Genomic DNA, 22197 nt, shown 5'->3' on the forward strand with positions numbered 1-22197 from the left:
TCACGAAAAAATAATGTAACAACATCACAAAGTTTGCTTTACGTGATATTTACAACGAAATGAATAAGTATTCCGAAACTTTTTTTTAACAGCACAGTATAAAGCGATAACTTGTGCTTCAATCCAAGAAAAATCGACAAACCTATTGAAAAGAGCTGTAGGTTATAAAGCTATAAAAGCTGTAGCGCCAGAGAGCTCTGACGTCACGTTCCAGGTCATTAGAATTGTTCCAGAAAGTTCTGGCCAAGAAAGCACATACCGCGAACTGCCTTGCACGTCTCGGGAATTCAATTCAGTAATCAACCTTTTGTAAGGCGCTATGCCGAATTCCAACCATGGTTCATCGTTATGTAGATTTGCAGTCGTGTTGCGTTGTATGATCGTATGTAAAATTCGCTATTCCAAACTAGAACCTTTCTTAAAGAAGCTTAAATCATGATTTAAAAATCAGTATCGAAATCCAGTATTGAAAATCAGTATAAAAAATCAAGATATCAGAATCAGTAGGCTATGTCATACTAGATGTCCAGATATCAATGTATCAGTTTTATTGTCGCTACTGCTTCATACTTCTGCTGCCGCTAGTAGGCTATAACGTTTGTATCAGTTTAGCATTCCGTTCAGAGTCTGTATGCTATGATTTTGGTGCAGCAGCTATGATTTCTGACTCAAGGCTGTTAATAATGTAGAAGCGACAATACTTTATGTCCAGTTTTCGGTGGTGGAACGTTAACCATTCGGGTGTTTTCTTTTCTCGCTTTTTGTGTCACTGGATCGAAGATTAGTCGAAGATTAAAATCATAAACAAATATGAGCAAGCACTATTCGGTTGAATTTGAGTCAGTGGATATACAGCAGCAAAGTCGACCTCGTGTCCTATCATTCCTTGCCGACTTCGCCCAGGAATGTCGCCATCCCACTGATGGCTACGTATGAGCGTGTATGCTGAAAAGCAGCGTCCGCTACAAAGCCTTTAGGTATTTACCACAGACACAAGCAAGTTTTGAATTCACGCTTAGTAACCAAACCAAGTTGAGCCTAATTGCGCTTCTTTGCAGACTGGAACAAATCAGCTATAACAGATTTCTAAATATTTTACTTTCTTCCTCTGTCCTAGTTATGGTACAAGCTCAGATGAATCGAAATAATTTAAAAAAAAATTGTCTTGAAGAGCTGTTCAAATAGGTTGCGTCGTCGGGCAGTAAAAGAAATGTTTTTTAATTTTTTTTATATTTATTGGAGACAGATGTCATGCTTGGCTAGTTATAGATCCGGGAAAAATAAAAAAGCAAAACAAGGGGATTCTGATACTTGAACAACCCTAACAAATTCTGACAGCAGTTTCTTTTACAACATCACCTCGTCATCGGTATGGCTTTCATAGCTTGACGTTCTTTTAAAAGCAACTGCACAAACCGCTGTTCCAATCAGCGCAGTCAGTACTGCCGCCCACCCGAGATAAAACGAATAGTCGAACAGAGGATCGGAATGTTGGAAAACCACCAATAAACCTCTTTGAATGTCGTAGTTTTCAGGAAGGGGGTTAATTGCCAAGGTTGCATTTTTTGATGTCGGTAAGTTCACAATTCGGGTAGATGACACACTTGCGACAATCGGGGCCAGCGATTTTGTGAGATGGATATGGACGTGTTGCACAAACAGTCTTGGGTTGTGAATGACCGGTGATTGCTTGATAGTGTATGAAAGCATTCCAGCCAATAAAAAAATCCCTGAAAAAAATAGTAAATTAGTTATCTGAGAATTGTACAAGTACTTGATTTTTTAAATCCTGACTCTGGTGGAAAATCGACGTGTCCCAAATGAAGTCAATAACCGATGAATGCTATACTCTACACGACGACTTGGATAATTTTTACTAAGTAACTTACTCTTCTACTCGGCGATTGAAAGACAAAGCAAGTCCAGCAAAACAGTGTTAAAATACAAAATTTTATCATACAAAACTAGAGAATTCAAATTGTTTGTTGATAAAGACGATTTGAATTGTAGAGTCGGAACGACTCTTTATGGCTTAATTGCAAGGATCTTATCACCATTGAGACTGACAAGTGACAACACATCTTCGGCCAAGCTGGGTATTCTGGTAAATAGATTTACAGTAGGCCTATGTATATTCAGTTTCAAGCTTCTTACCTGAGACACCAAATAACGTTAATCCGATCCTAGTATAAACACGGTTGCTTAAATTCTTTCTAATTTCCACATGTACTCCAGTGCTCATTCCTCCAAGAAAAGTCAGTAGAATGGCCATAGCAATCGAAATTACTCCCAAAATGAGCAAGGCAATTGTTGCCAGAATAAACGACGTGATGTCTTTATCTAAAAAATTCATCAACAGAATAGTTTTAAAACTAGCCTTAAAACTAGCTTTAAAACTAGCCTTAAAACTAGCTTTAAAATTAGCCTTAAAATTAGCCTTGAAATTAAAATTAAAAAATCAAATGGCCAATCAATATATTTTGAAGGTGAGCTAAATCTAGGCCTAAGTAAAATAAGGTTCTGTTTTGGCGCATAGTGAGTTGGAAAGCTGCAAGGACAAATGGATGGTTCAATACGGCTGGAGGCCACATCCAGTTACATCAATTGATTGGATGGTCCGTGAGTGACATTAGTTTTGCTGGCAGCTAGGGTATCTAGAGGATGCGTTTATAGAATTCTAAAGACCCAGAATCGCTCACTTTTATTTTTGCAACAACAAAAAGCAAGGTAGGCTAACTCTAAAAAATCGTCTATCAGAGGGAAGGGTAGTAGTTTCTTTCACAAAGACACCTAACTTCCGTTTAGACTTCAAAAAGACGCTTTCTCTGGAGGTGTATTGTTTGTTTTTTTTCAGAAACGATAAGCTGCTCACTTGCTGCCAAGTCCAACTTATTCTGTCAAAGCTTTGGTACAGAGTTTGCTTTGTTGAACCATAGACAAGCAAAACAAAGTAGCTTTAGTGGGTTTAACGTGTTTTATTATAAAGAAGTATGACATAATTTTAAATAATCAACTCAACCGTTTTCGACACGTACGTGTGTCCTCATCAGAAATTACTTAGAAAATCTGTTATAGGTACATAACATGAAAAATTGTAAGATAAACTTGACACTGCACTATAACTGTAACTGTATTTCAGTCCGGTGTGTAGTTGCAGTTATAGTGTAGAGTCAAATTTATCTTACAATTTTTATTTTATGTATATTGCAGATTTAAGTAATTCCTGAAAAAGACACACGTAAGTGTCGAAAATGTTTGAGTTGATTTTTTAATTTTGTTATATTTCTTTGTAATGAAGCACGTTAAACCACGTTAAACCACGTTAAAGCACGTTAAGCACGTTATAGTTACTTTATTTTGCTTATTCATTCTGTAAACGGCTCAAATGAGTGATGTAATTACTGTGGCACCGTGAGATATTCTGATGAAGTCGTTTTGTCTTGGCTATGCTTCTTTTGACGTCAGCTTTTCATTATTAGTCAATGCACTGACGTAGTAGCTAAGGTTAGTGATCATACTGACGCAATAAATTTAATCGGTTTCTAATAAAATGTAGGGCTAAACTATTAGTACCGGTAGCCTATCATTCAACAATTAAAATAATCAAAACTTTAATCATTTCGAATTTTTAGAAGACACATTCCACAGCCACTCCACATTAAACAGACCTATTCTATCTCAATGGCTTAGTTTAGAATTGTATGATAAAGATTTCATATCAAATGAAAAACATTTCATCAGCATTCTGTAGGCTAATATCTAGGTTTAAATAGACTTGTTGTAAACTGGTAGCCTACGGTCAATAGACTGTGTGCTGCTCCCAAACGACTTGGTCGAAGACTTGATTTGAAAGAGTCCAATAAAATAACAAAGACTTTCGTGCCTCAAGGGATGTACCACTGTAGTGTTTCCGGGCCCAGGTAAAGTGTCGTAAAACTTGTCAAATTGGATGCAAGCCTGCAATGAATCACATCTAAAATCAGAATTGGGAATTCAATCATAGCTTTTTCTTTAGAAAAGTACTTTAACTTTATTTAAACTTTTGGTATTAGACTTACGAGTAGCTTAAAACTGTAAATGCAGCCCATACAAAATATCAAAAGTGGGAAAATCTGATTTGTTTTCTATACAAAATTTTGTTTATAATAAACATTAGCTTAATTAAGCCGACTAAAAAAATAAAGTAGCTTAAGTAGACCATAACTTTCAAGTGCACGGCTTTGCGATTACCTTTTTCAATACTTCACAAATTAGTATTCAGTCTTTGGTTACATTTTTGAAAACAAAAATATTTGGGAAATGTTTCTTTTCTCAATAATTTCGTTTTGTTTCAAGTAATTTTCACAGAAAGAATTTCGCTGCGGGAGCCAAGGAAAAATTGGTATTTTTGTAAGAGTTTGTTTCACACCAGGCTACATAGATTGCAATTGAAATTCTTTGATGTTGATTGATTGAATGATTGAATCTTTATCATCGGACTGGGAAAGCTTCTTGCAGAGCTTAATCCTGGCAGTTTCGCATACTTGTAGAGGCTTTGAATCACTGACGCAGGCCCGGTCACCGAGATTGACAAAGTGAAGTTTCCGATTGTTGAAGTCTTGTTGCCTGGGAACTATTCCATCCATTAGATGCCGCTGAATGGAGAGCAGTCCTTAACGTGCGTTGCTCAAGCGCACACCCCGAGAGTCGAACCAGCGCCGCTTGATCTTGAAGCTTCTTCGTTCCAGAAGTGACACGCTAACCAATTGAGCTATAGGGGCGGACGATGTTAATGTTATCAAGCAACCAAACTGTTTAAGGCCAGTCAGGAATTCGCAGAAAATTTCATACAACAGGAAATAGCTTGAAATGGTCTAGCCTCACCCTTAGTCTATTTTAATTTTTGTTAACTTTCTTGCTGCAGAGCAACTCACCGGAAGGTCATTCTTCATATTTCTAAAAATTAGTGTAAACGCGAATTAAAAGTGATGTCAAAAATATCGTGACATGAAGTGATGCTATACAAAGTTTTCATAATTTTAATTAATTTAAATGCGTGAGGTAAACAGGCAAACATGTGATTATAAGAAAAGATAAGCAAAATATCTGTTCATAGACTACCACGCTCATGTGACAAACGTTTCTAAATAAAATCACCATCACATTTTTCGTGGCGAGCCAAAACACAAAGATATTTAAACAATTATGCTGTCAAAAAAAACTGCATTGAAAGCTACATAGTCTAGTTATAAAATCAATAATGTAGAATTTCTAGAACTGCTTTACTGTCAAAGTGAAGTAAATGTCTAATAAAAAAAATAAAATAAAAACTTTTTAAGTAAAAATTAAAATGGGTTTATTTATATTGCAAACACATACCCTACTTGAATTATATTGTAATTAACAAAAGAAAAACGTTTTTCTCCATGAAATGCTTCTAATAATTTTTTAAGATTGTTCAATGTTCAGATTATTCCCAGTCTACAAGTAAAGGTATAAAACATTCATAAAAACTATTCAAAGCTTGAATTTTCTCTTTAAATATGCGTGTGAACTACCGAAACCTAACGTTTGAATACAATTGTTAGGATTGGCAGCAGACTAAAACAAATTGCAGTAGGATACATTCATAAAACAATATTTTTAACTTGTAATGTAGGCCTAGAGTAGACTGCATTAAACATAATTGACTCACTTGTAGCCAATGGGGTGTAGCTAATACAACAATTATGAAGAACAGTGTTACAGATCCGCATGCCATTGCTGCAATGTGAAATACTGTAGCCATTTTTCAACAGTCACAAAATAACTCGTGAAATTTTGTTAGTTGCACTATAAATCTGAAAAACCATGGTGTGCTGTAAATGCCTATTGTAGATCCTGCGGCTTTTTCTTTGCTGTATTATTGTGTTCCCTTGTGTCTTATTGATGTTGTGAAAACCTGGAGGTCTTTAGTCCCTGTAGTTTCGCTATAAGTCAAGTGTGTCATGATCAGGAATTTGAAACGCTAGCAAGGTATTTGTCTGCTTCTTAGGAATTTGGAACGCTGACTAATAATCTGAGTGCATTCTTGCAATCGGTAGTTTGATACATATACACATAGTTTCATGTCTTTTTAGCGTTGTGCATCTGCTGCATGCCGCAGTGCGTTTGTGTGTCGTGATTAAGTGCATCGCTTAGAGCAGGGGTCACCAACCTTTTTTGCATGCGGGCCACTTTGGCACTAAGGAGAGCTGTGGCGGGCCGCACTAATAAAATGTTAGGTAGGTTGACTCTTATGCTAGAAAAGAACGCATTTCGTACCCAGTATCCAGCGTTATATACATGTTGTTCATATTTATGTTAGAATACCGCAGCAACAAAATTAATCGAACAACGCTACGGCCAGGCCAAGCTCCTTTTACAACACTTTTGACTTTTTTTAACAATGCCTAATAAACGAGGCCACTTGTTTTGCGCACTTATAGCGAGGCGAGCGGTTTCATCAGAATATTCATCGCTAAGCAAGAGTGGTGTTGTCACTTCGCTTCACAAAAGATATCTTGCAATTAACAATTTTATTAAACAAGGAAATGTTTGACACATCGCAATACAGGCAACATAGTGACCTACAAACATATCAGCGAAAAATAGGCTCCAATAACAGGGAAAAAGAAACCAGGCACCATATAACAAATGCTTGTACTGTAGAAATCACCCAAAAATCGTAATTCTATCGTAATTCATGAACAGTCTTCCCTTTAAAAAAGCAATGAGTTGGTTTTTCATCCTTTTTGTGAGAGTCTATAAAACCGTCTTTCTTTTGTTATAAACAACTGTCACTTGCGGTGCTTACCAGCGTGGCAAGAATTTGTTGATTAATAACATTTTGCAGAACTTGCTTCGGCAGTAGATATACTAAAATTGGAACGATACAGAGAAGATTAGCATGGCCCCTGCCCAAGGATGACACGCGAAATCGTGAATCGTTCCATATTTCTTTAAAAAAAGAAGAAAAAAATATTTTGCAGTACTAAGCTAAATATTTTCATAATTCAATCAGAAAAAGTCTTTAAATTTATATATAATATTTTGCCAATTTATTATAAATTGAGTTGGCACACCGACCTATTTTGCCAACAAAAACTTGCATAAAGAGAACACTGGTCGTGAAACACAATAACGGTGAAACGCACACTAGTGTTTACATGACATTTGCAAACTTAAAATAAGCAACCTTATGCTCGACATTTTCGAAATTCGAAAACGTACGTTTTAATCAACCATTGGGACAGTGTGGCTGGACATCGTATTGGAATAGCTTTAAGCAACCCCCACCTAGAACTATAATCTGATTGGTCGGTCGGTGAAATCGTATGCAAAGTGAAAATATGCTTCCCAAAAAGTATTTTTTGCCTTCGTGCTCTTTAACGCCTCAAGAAAAGTATTTTTGGTTATACTTGTACGCTGATACCTTCCGCGGGCCGCAGCGATACAGCGTGGCGGGCCGCATGCGGCCCGCGGGCCGCCATTTGGTGACCCCTGGCTTAGAGCATTCCAATCACACTGGGCTTTCTTTTAAAATTTAAACCAACGCGTCTAGCGTTGAATTATCATTATTATGATTTTTTTCAGTCATTTTGTCGTGGCAGCATCTTTCAGTCAGTTCACCACGTTTTGTTTGCAGTTATGGTACCAGTTCAGTTGTGGTGTCAGTTTAATTTATGTTACGAGTCGTGATTTGATTCAGCTCATCACGTTTTGTTAGTTTGGCATTTTTCGGTTGCAACCTTTTGAGTTAATGCGTCCTGATGGTTTGAAGATTTGTTTTATGCAATAAACTCATACATGTAGACAAGGCCTATGAGAGGTGGGTACGGAGGGTACGGTGTACCCTTGAGGGCCCAGGCCTGTGTTTGTTGGGGGGCGCGAAATTGTGATTTTGTAGTCTACGCGTAAAAATGTTTGGTTAAAACCATCCTGAACAACTAAATTCAAGCATAAAAGTTGTTATTCTTTAGCCCTGGGGGGCCCGCAATGTAGCAAAAGGGCCCGAAAAGGTAATTGAGTGCATTGCGAGCAAATTAGGGGCTCAAAGTGGTGATTTAATGTTTTACGTGCAAAAATGTTGTCAAAAGCACCCCAAATTAAGTCATAAAAGTTGGTTATTCTCCTGTCCGGGGGGGCATAGTGTAGAAAAAGCAGGTTTGAGAAAAAGCCGGGAGGTTATGAGGTTTTTTGTGTTTTTAAAAACTATTTGAAAAAGGTAGTTTCACGCTTATTTCACTTCAAAATGAATTTAGGAGTTGGAGCAGGAGCCGGAGTCGATACTTTCGGAGCAATGGCGGAGCCGGAGCAAAACAAAATGACTTTGTTCACCTCTGCTAGACATGTGGTAAATGCAAAAGTTATTGACGAAAGGTTATTGGTCAGATGATTAATTTGGTTATGTTTTAACAAGCTTGTATCAGACACATGTAACACTCAGTAACATTAACGGATTTAACATGGTTTATTAAACACACAAAAAAACAAGAAAAAAAACACTGAATCCAACGTTTTCGACACCACATAGTGTCCTCGGAGTAAATGTCGTCGTCATTCTCCGTTTGCATTGCATGTCCCAATGCCGTGATGGTCTATGACACCCTTCCACATACGATGGTCCCTGCCAACTCTGGTAGGAAATCCTAGATAGGCCAGGCCAGACACGGGTCTTGCTACCGGAAGCCAATGTCACCGCAGTTCATTGGGAGACAATCATCATAGATCCGCCGCCAATGTGTGAAACCGGGCTGGGGGCTTTCAACTCTATCAAGCCTGCTCCGTTACCAGTGATATCATCGTCATTGGGATTTATTTGGTCCAGGTCCAAATTGAGACAAAGGCCATTCGCTTGTATGGTTGTTTAAGGTGGTTGTGACTACGCGAGGGCTACCCACACACTCTTGGCCAGCTCCATGTCTACTGCGGTCCAATAAGATCGAAACGTGCAGCTTCAGGGGAACTGGTTGCAACGAGCTGCCGGGTGCTCTGTTCATCGAGGCCCGCCTTACAGGATATCTGCCCATCAGACACTGCCCTCTTCCGCCAAAAAAAGTTGCCGTTGGGGACTTTTACGTGTGTCGATTAGCCTCAGGAGTTGCTAGAAATGAGCCTAGTTTTTAGCCTGGGTTCACCTCTAGTCTACACCGCGTTGAGGCATCTCCATGGAGATGGGGCTGAACAAAGTCAGCTCCCTATAGACACTCCGATTTCGTAGAGGCTACACGCTCCGATCCTATTGTAGGCTAGATCTAAGATAAATAAATAAATGAATTTGAAATTTTTTTATTAAAGTTGTACAAGCGACACATCTCAACAGCACCATCAACAACAATACTGACGCACGAAATCAATGCAAGATAGGCCTACACAAATTGGCTTGGGACAGATCACATGATATGCACAAAACACTAAATAATAGTTTTATTGCAGCCTGATACTATTATTGCGCACGCACAGATGTCCAATTCTGCAGTAAAATGTTGTATGGTGTGCAATATGCACATCAGGCGTTTTGCCCGTGACAAAGGGGCCCGGAGTGAGAGGGGGGCCCGGAAAGACTCTTCGTACCCCTAGCGAAAATTTCTCTCAGAGGCCCTGCGTGTAGACATCCAGACATCATTGTTGGATCATCCCTACCACCGATGTGCTCGGGATGTTGCTAGCAATAATTTACAACTAGGTATGAGCATATGCTTTGGACTACTCGGCGTCCGCTGCACTGATATTCGACTCTAGTGGAATGTGTTCAAATAATACTTACAAGTAGCTATGCGTTTCAATTCAATTAACAAGTAGTAATTGTAGCGTAGAAGCAAAGAGCACACAGAGCGAATCTAAATATCTTCAGACATACAAACACACACAGTAGCGTAGCAAGTGTTCCCAGCGCCCGGCAATAATAAAACATTACACTCCCTGATAACAAGTAGTCTAAGCCGTGAAGTAGGCTATGATGCTTTATTGTGGATTTTGAAGTTTTATTATTAGGCTACTGTTAATTTAACGCTCACTGATACTTCTCGTAGGGATAGTTGGCCAGTGGGGCACGGTGATCAGTTGTATGGGTGTTCATGTTTTTAACAGGCTTTAAAGTAAAACACTCATTAGATTTGCAGTTTGCTCAATAGCTGTTCATATCGTATGAAAATAAACTGATGTGACAAAATACAAAGAGTCACTGTGCAAATCAAGCATGTGTTTGACAATCTCTAAAAAATGTGAACACCAAAATAATTGTTCACCGTTCCCCATTGCAGTTGACCCACCCTTCAGCTACTGTACTATGTTCATACTCTGCCTGGCTTCGATTATTGTAACTTATCCTTCTATAAAATATTCAAGGCTAATAGATGCAATAAACAAAAAACAAAGCTGTTAATGCATTTTATTTGTGAAAGCAAACTTCCAGAAGAAGTTTATCGAAAACTGTTACTGGCCTTCATTCTACAAAAAAATATCTTTGAAGCTATGTGCTACAGCAGAAGCTCTAGATTTAACGCATGCGCCATGTCCTATTTCCTTGCAAACTCGAACAACTCAAGCATTGATGGCTTGTTTGGTTGCATCAGCAATAAATGACCAGGCTCAAATAGACTAAACTTTTGCTTATTACGTTGATGTCTGCTGCATAACTACAGCGTGTATGTTTAGTGAATTCATGCACTGCGCGATATAAGCTATGACAGATGACTTGCATTTTTGTCAGCAGGCACTCTTCGACTAGGCTACTCAATGTAAATACAACATATCTGCAAGCATTTGTTATATTTGGTTCTGAGATGCTTTTCCGTTACGTGAAAGAAAGTAGTTTGAATTATGACTGAGATCGTGTAAGCCTAGGCTACGTTTGACATAACATGGTGCAAAAAAAAATATTGGATGTTAACTACATTTTTTGTTCTATGAAATGTTCCTAGATCCCAGGTCACTATTTGCAATTTTGAAGCTAAATTTTTCCATTGTTTATTTTTTATTAGTTTTTACTTTCGTTAAACTCTTTCGGCCCCCAATAATTTTTTTAAATTCATTGCAGGCGCAATATTAACATACTTAATTTTAAAAATTATCAAGTAGCCTTATCAATTTAAAAAAAGCAACTAGTAAATAAAAAATATATCAAGTATTTTTGTTGAATTAACCTTAAGAAAACAAGGCGAAGATGTGGCACTTCATCTTGCCTGATGGTGTAATGATAAGCACGTGACTACTGGTACCCAATGGAGTAGGCTAGCTTACACAGAGGAGACAGTTAGACTCGTAGAGGAATCAATAAAATACTTTTACTTTTTTTCTCAAACAAATAAATTTAACACGAACAAACGATTTAGCTAAATTTTAAAACGTTTTTCCTTCGGTCAGCAATTCTAAACCTCCATTAGCAGATTTGCAGGGTATAGGGTCACTACCAGGGCCGGATTAAGGGTTTATGGGGCCCTGGGCTGAGCTGAAAGTGGGGGCCCTTATCAAGTGACATTTTTCGCTGAAAAGGTTATCGATCAATGACGCTAAATGCATTTCTCAGCAGCTGGGGGCTCCGCCTCCAAACCCCGAGTTGTGTGTATTGTGTAGTTGGTATTGTGATTTGCTGCGATTGGGATTGAAAAAAGCGTTTAAACAGGAACATTGTTTTTAGAACAACAAAATGACATAATTCGTTTAATGCTGACTTTATTAAAGGGGCTCAAACTCTCAAACTTACCAGAGCGACGCCACTATTCTCTAGGTACGCCACTGTTCTCCAGTTGTCTTTTTGAAAGCAAAACCAATCATTTTAGAGCAGATCAACAAACGTATCCGTTTGTGAGATAGACTATCACTGTTCAAAGTGAACTCGATCTTTTCTCCACAATTTTTAGTGGCAACACTTTCAATACAAATAGCTTATAGGCGATTATTGATATAAGCTACTGTACGATAACATGTTCATTTTGTGCAATAGGCCTACTGTACTGTTCAAAACAAACAATTTTGCCCCAAGAAAATTGTGAGGACAAACCTGGTTAATTTTCAACAGTATTTCTTCGGAAAAGATTCGTTTTCTGGTTAAAAAGCAAATTTAGCAATGACTAAACTTTTAGTGCCTGGTGTGAATGGTGTCGAATACTTAAACACAAAACTGTTGAGATACAGAGCGAGCAAAGTAAGCTTAATCGTTTCACAAAAAAAACTAAACGTTTGTTTTTGGCCGCAACTTTATGTATGAACTGTGAATTGTTTGTCAGCTTCACACGATAAAAACAGAATCTATATTCATAGAAGTAGGCTATAGGCCATAAGTAAAAAGGAAACTGCAAACTGGTAGGCGGTACCGGTAGTCATTTTGTTTGCTGCCCTAGAAAATTGTTCATATCAACTCAAATGGACGCTTTCTTACTTTTCTCGTGGCTACATCGCTGATCAATTCTTCAAAATTCAATGAATCCAAAATATCGTGTTCAATGCTTAGAAGCGAAAGATTCGAAACTCGATCTTGTCGCGAAGAATTTCGAACTTCGGTTTTGATTCTCTTTAATTTTGAAAAAGATCTTTCTCCACTGCAGTTAGAGACCATCACACACAAATACATTCGCAGAGCAACGAAGACACTGGGAAAGGTTTCAACGCACCTGTCTTCACTTAGAAGTAAAAACATGTTGAGCTCAACACTGTCTTCCACGTTGTGTTTATAAGGGTTTTCTGAAGCTTCTTTTCCACCATCAGCAGTTTTCACTTTGAAAAGTTCTGCAAAATGAACTGTTTCTTTTGGAAAATTGGCTTCCAAATCCATGAGATATTCCTTCATCAATGCAACAGTAGCTTGATGAATCTCGTTAGGGCTAAGATCCGTCAGTTTTGAAATGAAACCAAACTTACTTTCGACGTCACGGTATGCTTTCAACCGCTTATCCAGTTCTGCAGATAGTTTGTCAATTATGGCAAGATACACTTCAACTGTAAATTTATCTCTTGGGGAAAAAATCGTTGGCTCTGTAGAGGGCTCATCAAAATGCCTATAACGTTGGGTTTGAATTCGTTTTGAAAAACCTGCGTAGGTGTTGGATCCACATTTCTTCTTACCTTTTTTTTCATACGTTTCAAAGTTAGATCTTTCGCTTTTGACAAAGCTCATGAGACTTTGTAACAACTGTACTGCATTATTCAAACACAATCCACTTGTTTGAAGGGACAGGTTTGTTTTTTAAAACCTTTCCAAAATTGCATTCCACATTTCAAGCAAAATAGCTGTCTCCAGTTGTTTCAACTTTTTTACAAGTCCTTCTCCTACGACTTTGCTCTCTCGAGATTGAGCATCATCAGAGGCCAATTCTTCAAGCGCTAAAATGGTCTCACCGTAGGCTATCCTTTGTTTAATGCACTAACTGCATCCTATCTATCTGACCATCTTGTATCAGATAATGTCTTTAAAACAGGCAAACCATCTAGGAATTTTCGGTGGACTTGCCAACGATGAGTAAACGAGACGAGCCATGAATAAAGGCTTTGCAACAATTCAAAAATTAAGCTCAGCGGCAAAACGGCATGTTTCTACAGCACATTTACCGATTAAATTAAGTGAATGTGCTGTGCAATCTGCTTGTTTGAGACACGAATTAAAGCAGCAATCTCCAGCTGTGCAACAAAGAAAATTAATATTTTTTTTTCTTTGAGGTGGGGGCCCCCAAAAGTGGGGGCCCTGGGCTTCAGCCCAGTCCGCCCCCTCTTAACCCGGCACTGGTCACTACTCACTAGTCTTCACACCCAGTTGGTTGACGTTGCCTGCTACACAGATAGATATCCCTGGCCTGTTACAAACATTTTATGACTATTATTTTATTTAGTTATTTGATGGTTTTGGTAAGAAATTGAAGTTACATAGGCCTACTCACAAATCTCTTTGTTTTTAGTGGTTTGTTTGTTGGTTTTGAACTCAACAAACGACAGTGAGAGCTCTCGATGTTGGGGTTGCTCAACGAGACAAGTCGATCCTTGCCTTCTGTCAGAAACAGATTAGGTTTGTTGTAGCCCCGAAAACAGATTTTACTATTTCATGCCATAGATTCACAATTAAAAATAACTGCTACTGTAGTTTAGTTTGATGTATTGTTGCAAGTTAAATCAACGTACAAATCAATTTACCAAAACGTTTTGCTACAACAACTATAAAAAAGAGAATTGCGCAAGAACGGTCAATCACGGTGTATTTATCTAATATGACAATTCATAGCAATAGTCCACAGTACCGCAATATTGTAGCAGCCGAGCATGCTGCAATGAAGCAGTCCAAATTCTCCAATTCATCAATTACAATAAATGATTGTGGCTGGTACTTGATTGATCGAAAGAAAGCGAAATATGACAAATTAAGTAAAATGTTACATCTTTGGCGTTGTTGCGCTCAAGCGGAATTGTCAAGACGTTAGTCAAGACTAAATGACCACCGAGAAACGTTTATTCTCAAAAACCTAAACAGGTTTTCGAGGCCAAGAAGGAAACCCAAGTTCTAAACTTATTGAGTTTAAAACAGTTGCGCAGCGTGACCATTTTTTTAGGTGTCCACTTTTTCAGTAAACTTTAAAGTTTAAACATATAGTCTACTTATATTAAAGATAATCGAGCTGACGCGATTGAACTGCATTTTTAAATACAAGTAGACTAAAGTTTGCTGTTGTTCAAAAAAGTAAACACCCAAAAAATGGTCACGCTACCCCACTGGCTTAGAAAAATTGTTCTCAAAGTGGGAGATATCGACCCCGCTGGGGTAAAAATAGTGGGGTAAAAATGTCAAGATGTAACTGAGGAGTGAAAACATTAAACCACTAACTAATAGCCTATATTCGATGCAATTATCGTTACCCATGCATTGCCTTCCGATTATGCCAAATATCTCAAACCTTTGTAAAGGCCACCAAGCTAATGCATCACATTGAACCTCAAAGCATGCGATCTTATGTTAATTTTGTGGAATAGCCCAGGCAACTCTGTAAAGGAGGAAAAAATAATGTTTCTAAAGGGAAGGAAAGCGATGGAGCAACAACGTTTGAGAACCACTGGTTTAAAATAACAGCAAAAAATTAGTTCCTCAATCAAAATTGGTTACACTGATAGAGCAACGCTTACTGTGTTTCAGCACAATGTCTTGTTCATAAATTGCATCCGATTGAACATCTTAGTCTTTATCAAAACAAAATAAAAACCAGTATAACCTATGATTGTAGTATGACGGAGTCTCATGCTTGTAAACCAACTTGCAACCAGTCACTCGGCTTCAAGATCAAAGACGATTGTCAGGTTACTTTGACACATTGTTAACGAATTTCAAATAAACACTGAATAATCTTTAAGTTGTAATCTTTGTGAAATATGATCTATAAATGAGGAAGAAACCACAATTTGTTGCGGATCATAGCCTGCAATGTCATGTTAATTTATTTGTTTCAAAAACGTCTTATAATAAATAACAAAAGTGAGGAATTAATTGCCATCATAAGAAAAAAGTACAAACAAAGTACAACACGGTATGGACGAAGACAGTGGGGTACGCGGAGAGAAGGCATTGAGCCATGGATTTAGTATTTGCTTAGTCAATGGCAACATTGTTATTTGCTTTGGAAGTGCAATCCAAAACACATCAAACGCCGTATACTCCAATTCGTTAACGTTTCTAGCAATAGTTGCAACGTTCATCTGATGAAAGTCGATTTATTGCTTCACTGGCGTTTCGTGCACCATCACAACGCGCATCCTCGGAGCGAATAACATACAAAATAAATTTACAAAGTTACACGCTGCAGTGCGGTTGAAAACAAAAGAAAAAAATGAAACAAACAGTATTTTAATTCGTTAAATTACTGAAATTTTTTCGTAAAACGGCGAGCATACTCATCATATAGCATTATAGCCCAATGCCCCCTCCTCTGCGTACATCAATGAGCAGAAATTTGCATAAACTTAGGGGGGTTGCTCTTTCCTTTATGCTTTTAAATGCGCCTTTACCTGTATACTATTATTCCACCTTTTCATGGAACAATACGCCAGCAGTCCAAACAATACCGCTAGACATGAAACAAAAAAACTAAACCAAGCCATATAAAAAGAAAATCCCAGAATAGGAGTCATATCGGTATCGACGACAAATATTGTCTTGGCATTTGGAAAGATGTGGTCTGGTGGCAAAAAAGCAGATCTAAGCTTTGCGAACGAAGACCTTCCGACGTTGTATCCTGCAAGGAGTTTTTTAATTGGAAAATTTTGTTTTTCTATGAAATCAATCATCAGATGTCTCCCTTCTTGAAATGTGTAGTTCAGAAAATCTCTGGAATTTTTCATGTTCCTTCTTTGAGAAATAATGCAATTGTACAATCCGATTCCAACAAAAATTGCTGATGACAAAAAAACAAATGCAATTATTGTTATCTGAAAAATGTTTTGATGTCGGCCAACTAATTAGGTAGGCTAAACGTTTAATAGTAGCCTAAGTTAGGGAGCTCATTTTTATGTTTTTTATCTTTACAGAGTAAACAAATATGCAAGAAAAAGACTAAATTAGGCAGTACGCACGCATGTCAATCCTGCGAACGCGCTATTCAATGCGTAATGGGTTGGTCTTGTTTCATTTTGCAAAGTTAAATGGTTTTAAAAACTTTTATTTGAGCCTGAACCTTTTCATTAGTTTTTCTTGCCCAAACCATTGCAACGTTGATTGTAAAGCAAGGATATTTGTGTTACGCTTGTAGGTTCTCCAGAATAGCTACAGAGACCCTCAAGGTAAAGAAATTGAAAAGAAATCTTAGCACGAGAAAGAGCTGTATGTACAAGTGATAAATCGCTGTGTAGTTACCAAGTCCTACTGCATTAAATATGAGCTGCTCATAGCCACAGTAAGGCACGACGTAATCAAGCGCAAGGAACTATGTAGGCCTACACTGTACAGAGCACTAACACTAACGTAAAACGAAGGTTACTGAACTGTATCAATTTGTAACTTCTTTTTAGGGACCGTTAATTCAATAACCGATTCATACAAGCAAAAGCTTTGATGTAAGTAGGCTAAGCCAATAACTCATCGCTTTTGGAGTCCAAGGAAATCGTTACTAGTAAGTTACCATGCTAAAAGCATGCTCTAAATTCATAGTCTGGAAACGTAAAAGTTACTTTGCTTCAATACTAAATTTAAAAAATGTGCTGCCTACTCACATCCAAATATATAGACGACATATCCAATTCGAGTAAAGCTTCGAATACGCCATTTTCTACGTTGATGAGAAAAGGCCATACATAAGGCTAGAGAAAAGAGAGCAATGTCTAAAGATAGCATGACTCCCCCAACGATAAATAGTCCAACGACCACTCGTTCTTGCGCATTCAATGCAGATACTAAAACAGAAAAAAATATATTTAAGCTACCGGTACACGCTTCTTCTCGATTCTATCGGAAACGAAAACTTAAATTTGACCAGTAGTCTACACTCTACATTGCAGCAGATGTTCCGCTAACTTGAATATACTTTTTAATTTCAGTAAGTATTATTTTCATGTCTAATAATAAAACTATTATTTCACTCTTATATATTTTTTTACAGTTGGAGGTGTGTTTTATTCTTGATTACCGCACATTCTTTATGCTGAATGAAAGCAATCGGTTTCCTCATACAATATTATACATCATCGTAGAATTGTGTTCATTTCGTTAAAAACACAAAAAGCAGTGTGACATTGCTAGCGTACATCATTACACTCTTAGTTACGTTTTTAGGAGAGTAGTTGAGCCAATAGTTGAACAAAAATGGACTGCAATAGATATGAAGCACTGCATGTAACACAACCCAAAAAGAAAATGGTGTTATCGTTTTGTAACACAAAATTAGAGTTAAGATTCGAATTTTGCTGATCAATTTATTTTTTACACCTTCACCTAGTTCTAAGTTAATAAAACTTCAGAGAGCTAGCAACGTTGCTTTATCTCTGGCTATTGAACCATTGCGTACCAACAATAGCGTTAACAGAGTGGTTCAGAGGATACTATTGGGCCTGAAGCTCGCGATGATTTTATAGACTTGTAACCTTTGCAAGAGGCTCGGAAACATGAAGAATCCACTCATGTTCTTTGGAAATAGTGTAGTTTTCCAAGAAGTGTTTTGATTTGGGGCCAAAGAATGTCACTTGTACTGAGCCCAAATCAACCATGCGTACAAATCACTACTTTTGTTTCAAGAAATGACACCAAAAGCGCTGGGGTACAGAGGGTACAGTAGGAATTGAAACTAGTCGTCAACTGTCAGTCAAGACGACTAAAACAAACAAATCAAATTACAAATTGAACTAGACAGTAAAAAGGGTGGTTGCCGCAGAGCGACAGCTGTTCCTGATTCAGGGATGAGACATTTTCTCAGCCTATTAAATTGGATATGCTCTATGAAATCGCAGTGTCCATCCATCCTGTAAGGCAGGTCTCAGTGAACAAAGCACCAGGTAGTCCGTTGCAACCAGTTCTCCTGAAGCTGCACGTTTCGACCTTGTTGGACATGATTCTGGCCACGAGAGTGTGCGTAGGCTAACCCTCGCACAACCTAGACCACCCAAAACAACCATACAAGCGAATGACCTTTGTCTTAATTTGGACCTGGACCAAACAAAGCCCAATGGTGATAATATCACGGGTAACGGAAGCAGGCTAGGTAGAGTTGGAAGCCTCCAGCCAAGTTGCAGACATTGGCGACGGATCTATGATGATCGTCTTCCAAGGAACTGCGGTGACATTTGGTTTCGGTGGCAAGACCCATGTCTGAGCTGGCCTATCTAGGATTTCCCACAGCCAATCCCACATGGAGAAGACCCACATGGGAACATCGGACACCACAATTTTCATCTGGTCAGCTTGTCGTGGCTGGTGGATTATACCCACTTAGCTGTCGACCTTCGCATACTGTATATCTATGAATACTAAGCTACCCTTCACATTGAGTGCTCGGAGCGTCCGTACACTACTGTACAAGACAAAAGCAACAATGACGATTGAGATTAAATATACAGTAGATCCGAATTTCACCGAGCGGATATTTCAAAGTTTGAAATATTATTGTTTTTAACATTGGTAGTAAGGTAGAAACAGTGGGCTGACTTCGGAGAAGCAAAAAGTCAAGCCTCGGAGAAGCAAAAAGAGCAACGGAAGAACGTGACATGTGGAAGAAAATGACAGTCAACCTTCGGATCGGAGACGGCACGTGGTGATGATGATGATGATGAGTAAGGTAAAGGTCCCATACTCAGATATTGAGCTTTGAGGTATGGGAAGATTAGGTTCTTGCTATACTCGGACTTTGACACTAACGAGAGTAGGGTGGCAAGTTCCTTTCTCTCGGCCGCCTTTCTTTCAGCAACTATGCCCACCCAATTAACTGCACCCTTAGTGAACGTGACTAAGTCTGGATAATTAGCAAATCTTTAGGTTACGATTTTACATCAAAGGAAAAAGTACATTACTGCATTGCTGCTTCAGAACGAAACAAAACTTTAAAAAAAATGAGCCTACAAACCGGTGGTTTAGTGGTTATTACGCTCGCCTCTGAATCGGTAGGCATGGGTTCGATACCCTGTCGGGTCATACCATACACTTTTTAAAAGAGGTACTGAATCTTATTCCTGCTTGACACACTCACCAATGGAATATAAATTCGGGTAACAATACACTCAATTGTGTTACTTTACGGCCGCACTGACACCGTCTGATTTATAAAGCACTGAAGAGCAACGCATATCTGATACAAGATACAGAAAGATACAGTAGCCTAGGCCTACTATATAAAAACACGCATTATTATTATATAGGCTACGTCGAAAATTTCAAGTCATTTCAGAAAATAGCATTACCAACCGTACAGGTAGGGTGCAGATTAAAGCTTGCATTTTACTTGAAAACGTTAAGTTATGCTTCGTACAAAGTTTTTAACTTACTTGGTATTGGAAGGTTAAAGTTGGCAAACGAACCCATCGAAAAGCTGATTTTGAACAGGCCTTTGTAAATACACAAATTTTGGTCTTTCAAAAGCATTTTGGTTTGAGAATAATTCGGAACGAAACTTTGTGGCACTGACAAGAGGCTGTCAAACAGCTTTTTGACTGAAACGCAAGCCTGAATAGAAAATAAGGGCAATAAAATAAAAAGGTTGCACTTAATGAACGAAGGAGCTTCAAGATCAAGCGGCACTGGTTCGACTCTCGGGGTGTGCGCTTGAGCAACGCATTATAAGAACTGTTTTCCATTCAGTGGCACCTAAATGTGGAGTAATTTCCCGGCAACAACACTTCAACAATCGGAAACTTCACTCTGCTAATCTCGGTAACCGGCCCTGCGTCAAAAGCCTTTACAAGTATGCGAAACTACCAGGAATAACCTATCAAGGCTTTGTCAGTCCGAGGATAAAGATTCAAAACCAAACCATGAAGCAGGCAGAATATGACTAATGAGCAAGATTTTATGTAGCCTACTATTGAAATGCAAATGATTTCTTTCAAAATTTAAATATTTTTACATTTGTTTATTTCTATTGCAAACTTTGCCAGACATAAATTTAGATTCTTAGAACTGGACAAGGCGGTATATAAACGCTTTTAAGGCCTTTACTGCTCTGAGTACGGCACTCACGGCCAGTCTTGGACAACTACTGTAAAAATTTTTTAGCTTTTCTAAATTAGAATAGAATTTTAATTAAAACTTTTTAAGTTATAACAAATTAAACTAGAATTTAAACAGATTACCGTACAATTAGTTGGACATAGCATGGCCATAGTTGTCACATACTTTTTTCTATTTAGATAAAAACGCCCATATATCATAATAAACATTGTGACGCAGGTAAATTACTAAATTAATCGAGTTTCTAATAATTTCCCTAGTTAAGCAATGGAATGACAGGATGGCACTTGACCTTAATCGTTTTGTTGCATTTTCCTTGCATGAGGTTAACAAGCACGCAGATACCTTTCATTGCTAAATATGCTGTTAGAAAAACTAGAACTTTTGGCAAAACCGGAGATTAGATTAGAACTATCATTGGAGTAAACAAGTTATTATTAGATTGATTAGAATTGCAATTGCTAATATTTTGCTCTAATACACCAAATTGGACAACTAAAATTGTTTAGTTGTCAGTGATGGTTTAGGTAGCCTATCCCTGAAGTGTGCTCACGGCAAGGTGTAGTATATTAGGCCTGTGCTCCACAACAATTGTTCAAAAATTTGTTTGGAAATTGTTAGACACCAAATGCACAGCGACTGGTTTTATTATTAAAAAAGCGCATAAAATGTATTATATCAGAAAATGATGTTTCATTTTGTGTCTTTTACGGTTGGATGCACGAGCTGTGAAACTTTTAAGCGATCGATGAAGCCACTGTCTGATTAGTTAATATAATCAGTTTGCAGATTTTATCGGCGGATCAGTAGGCCTAATCGGCGATTCTAATCAGCAGATAAGGGTGGTGCATAAGAAAAAACTCAGACTGCGAGCGACGATTTAGGTCATTGCTGAGTGATCTGTTGTTGGCTATCTTTAAACACTTAGAAACAGTTTTGGTTCAAGAGTGCCATCCGATTTAAAAAAGTGCGGCTGGTGAAAAAAGATTGTGGAGAACTACATTAGGCTACACCCCAGACAGCAAATCAGTCGTTTTTTAGATTGATTCAACGTCCTTAGACGTTGAATCAATGTAAAAAAGTGACTGGTTTGCTGTATGGGACCTACACACCAGCAAAGTTTAAGCTTACATTATTTATAAAACGAAGGCTTACCTGAAGCCAATCTGATATCACCACTGACCAGATCACAGAGATTAATCCCAAACTGCCAGTCAAGATGGCCGCTATTTGAAGCCTAACGGCCATTGTTTACAGAGAAAGTTAACCAGTTAGGCTTATGCTGAAGGAAGTAACAATATCGATCATTAGAACTTGGCAGGTGCAGTACAAACAGCAGAAACATTGACACAGGCCTAAACATCTTTTAATTAGACCTCATGCTTTACAAAACGTTTGCTTTCACTGCCATGTGCTCAAATCCAAGGCATTGCCGAAGCTACCAGCAGTTCATTTTGATAAGATATCTTCGGATTCTAAAAGCTCACAAGCGTCATTTAAAAAAATGCTTCTGTTAGTGTCAGTAGCTTATTTTAAAAACATTGTAAACCTGTCTCTACACAACATACTGTATACCTCAG

At 38.1% G+C, this 22197-nt stretch overlaps 1 protein-coding gene and 1 non-coding gene across 2 annotated transcripts; one reads left to right on the top strand and one right to left on the bottom strand.

Moving 5' to 3' along the window:
- Positions 1–1206: 1206 nt before the first annotated feature.
- On the bottom strand, positions 1207–21899 carry LOC145787936 (uncharacterized). Its single transcript, XM_082599774.1, has 8 exons — positions 21773–21899; positions 19936–20113; positions 17179–17358; positions 16190–16364; positions 12380–12995; positions 3798–3957; positions 2155–2340; positions 1207–1730 (listed from the first exon to the last, which is right to left on the bottom strand). Exons 1-8 carry the CDS (start codon positions 21863–21865, stop codon positions 1348–1350), a joined length of 1971 nt encoding a protein of 656 aa, XP_082455900.1. The 5' UTR covers positions 21866–21899; the 3' UTR covers positions 1207–1347.
- On the top strand, positions 6857–6959 carry LOC145788030 (U6 spliceosomal RNA). Its single transcript, XR_014291487.1, has one exon. It is a non-coding gene; the product is annotated as a U6 spliceosomal RNA (small nuclear RNA).
- Positions 21900–22197: the final 298 nt, after the last annotated feature.

The sequence above is a fragment of the Aplidium turbinatum genome, chromosome 18 (genome assembly GCF_918807975.1).
Source record: "Aplidium turbinatum chromosome 18, kaAplTurb1.1, whole genome shotgun sequence".
Taxonomy (NCBI): domain Eukaryota; kingdom Metazoa; phylum Chordata; class Ascidiacea; order Aplousobranchia; family Polyclinidae; genus Aplidium; species Aplidium turbinatum.

Bases quoted from the DNA above. Each gene is read 5' to 3' on its own strand.
- LOC145787936 (XM_082599774.1), bottom strand. From the start codon at position 21,865: ATGGCCGTTAGGCTTCAAATAGCGGCCATCTTGACTGGCAGTTTGGGA. The intron at 17,359-19,935 runs GTAAGTTAAAAA...TTTCTGTTTTAG, and splicing joins CTTTAACCTTCCAATACCAA to TATCTGCATTGAATGCGCAA. The intron at 1,731-2,154 runs GTAAGAAGCTTG...TATTTTTTTCAG, and splicing joins AACGTTATTTGGTGTCTCAG to GGATTTTTTTATTGGCTGGA.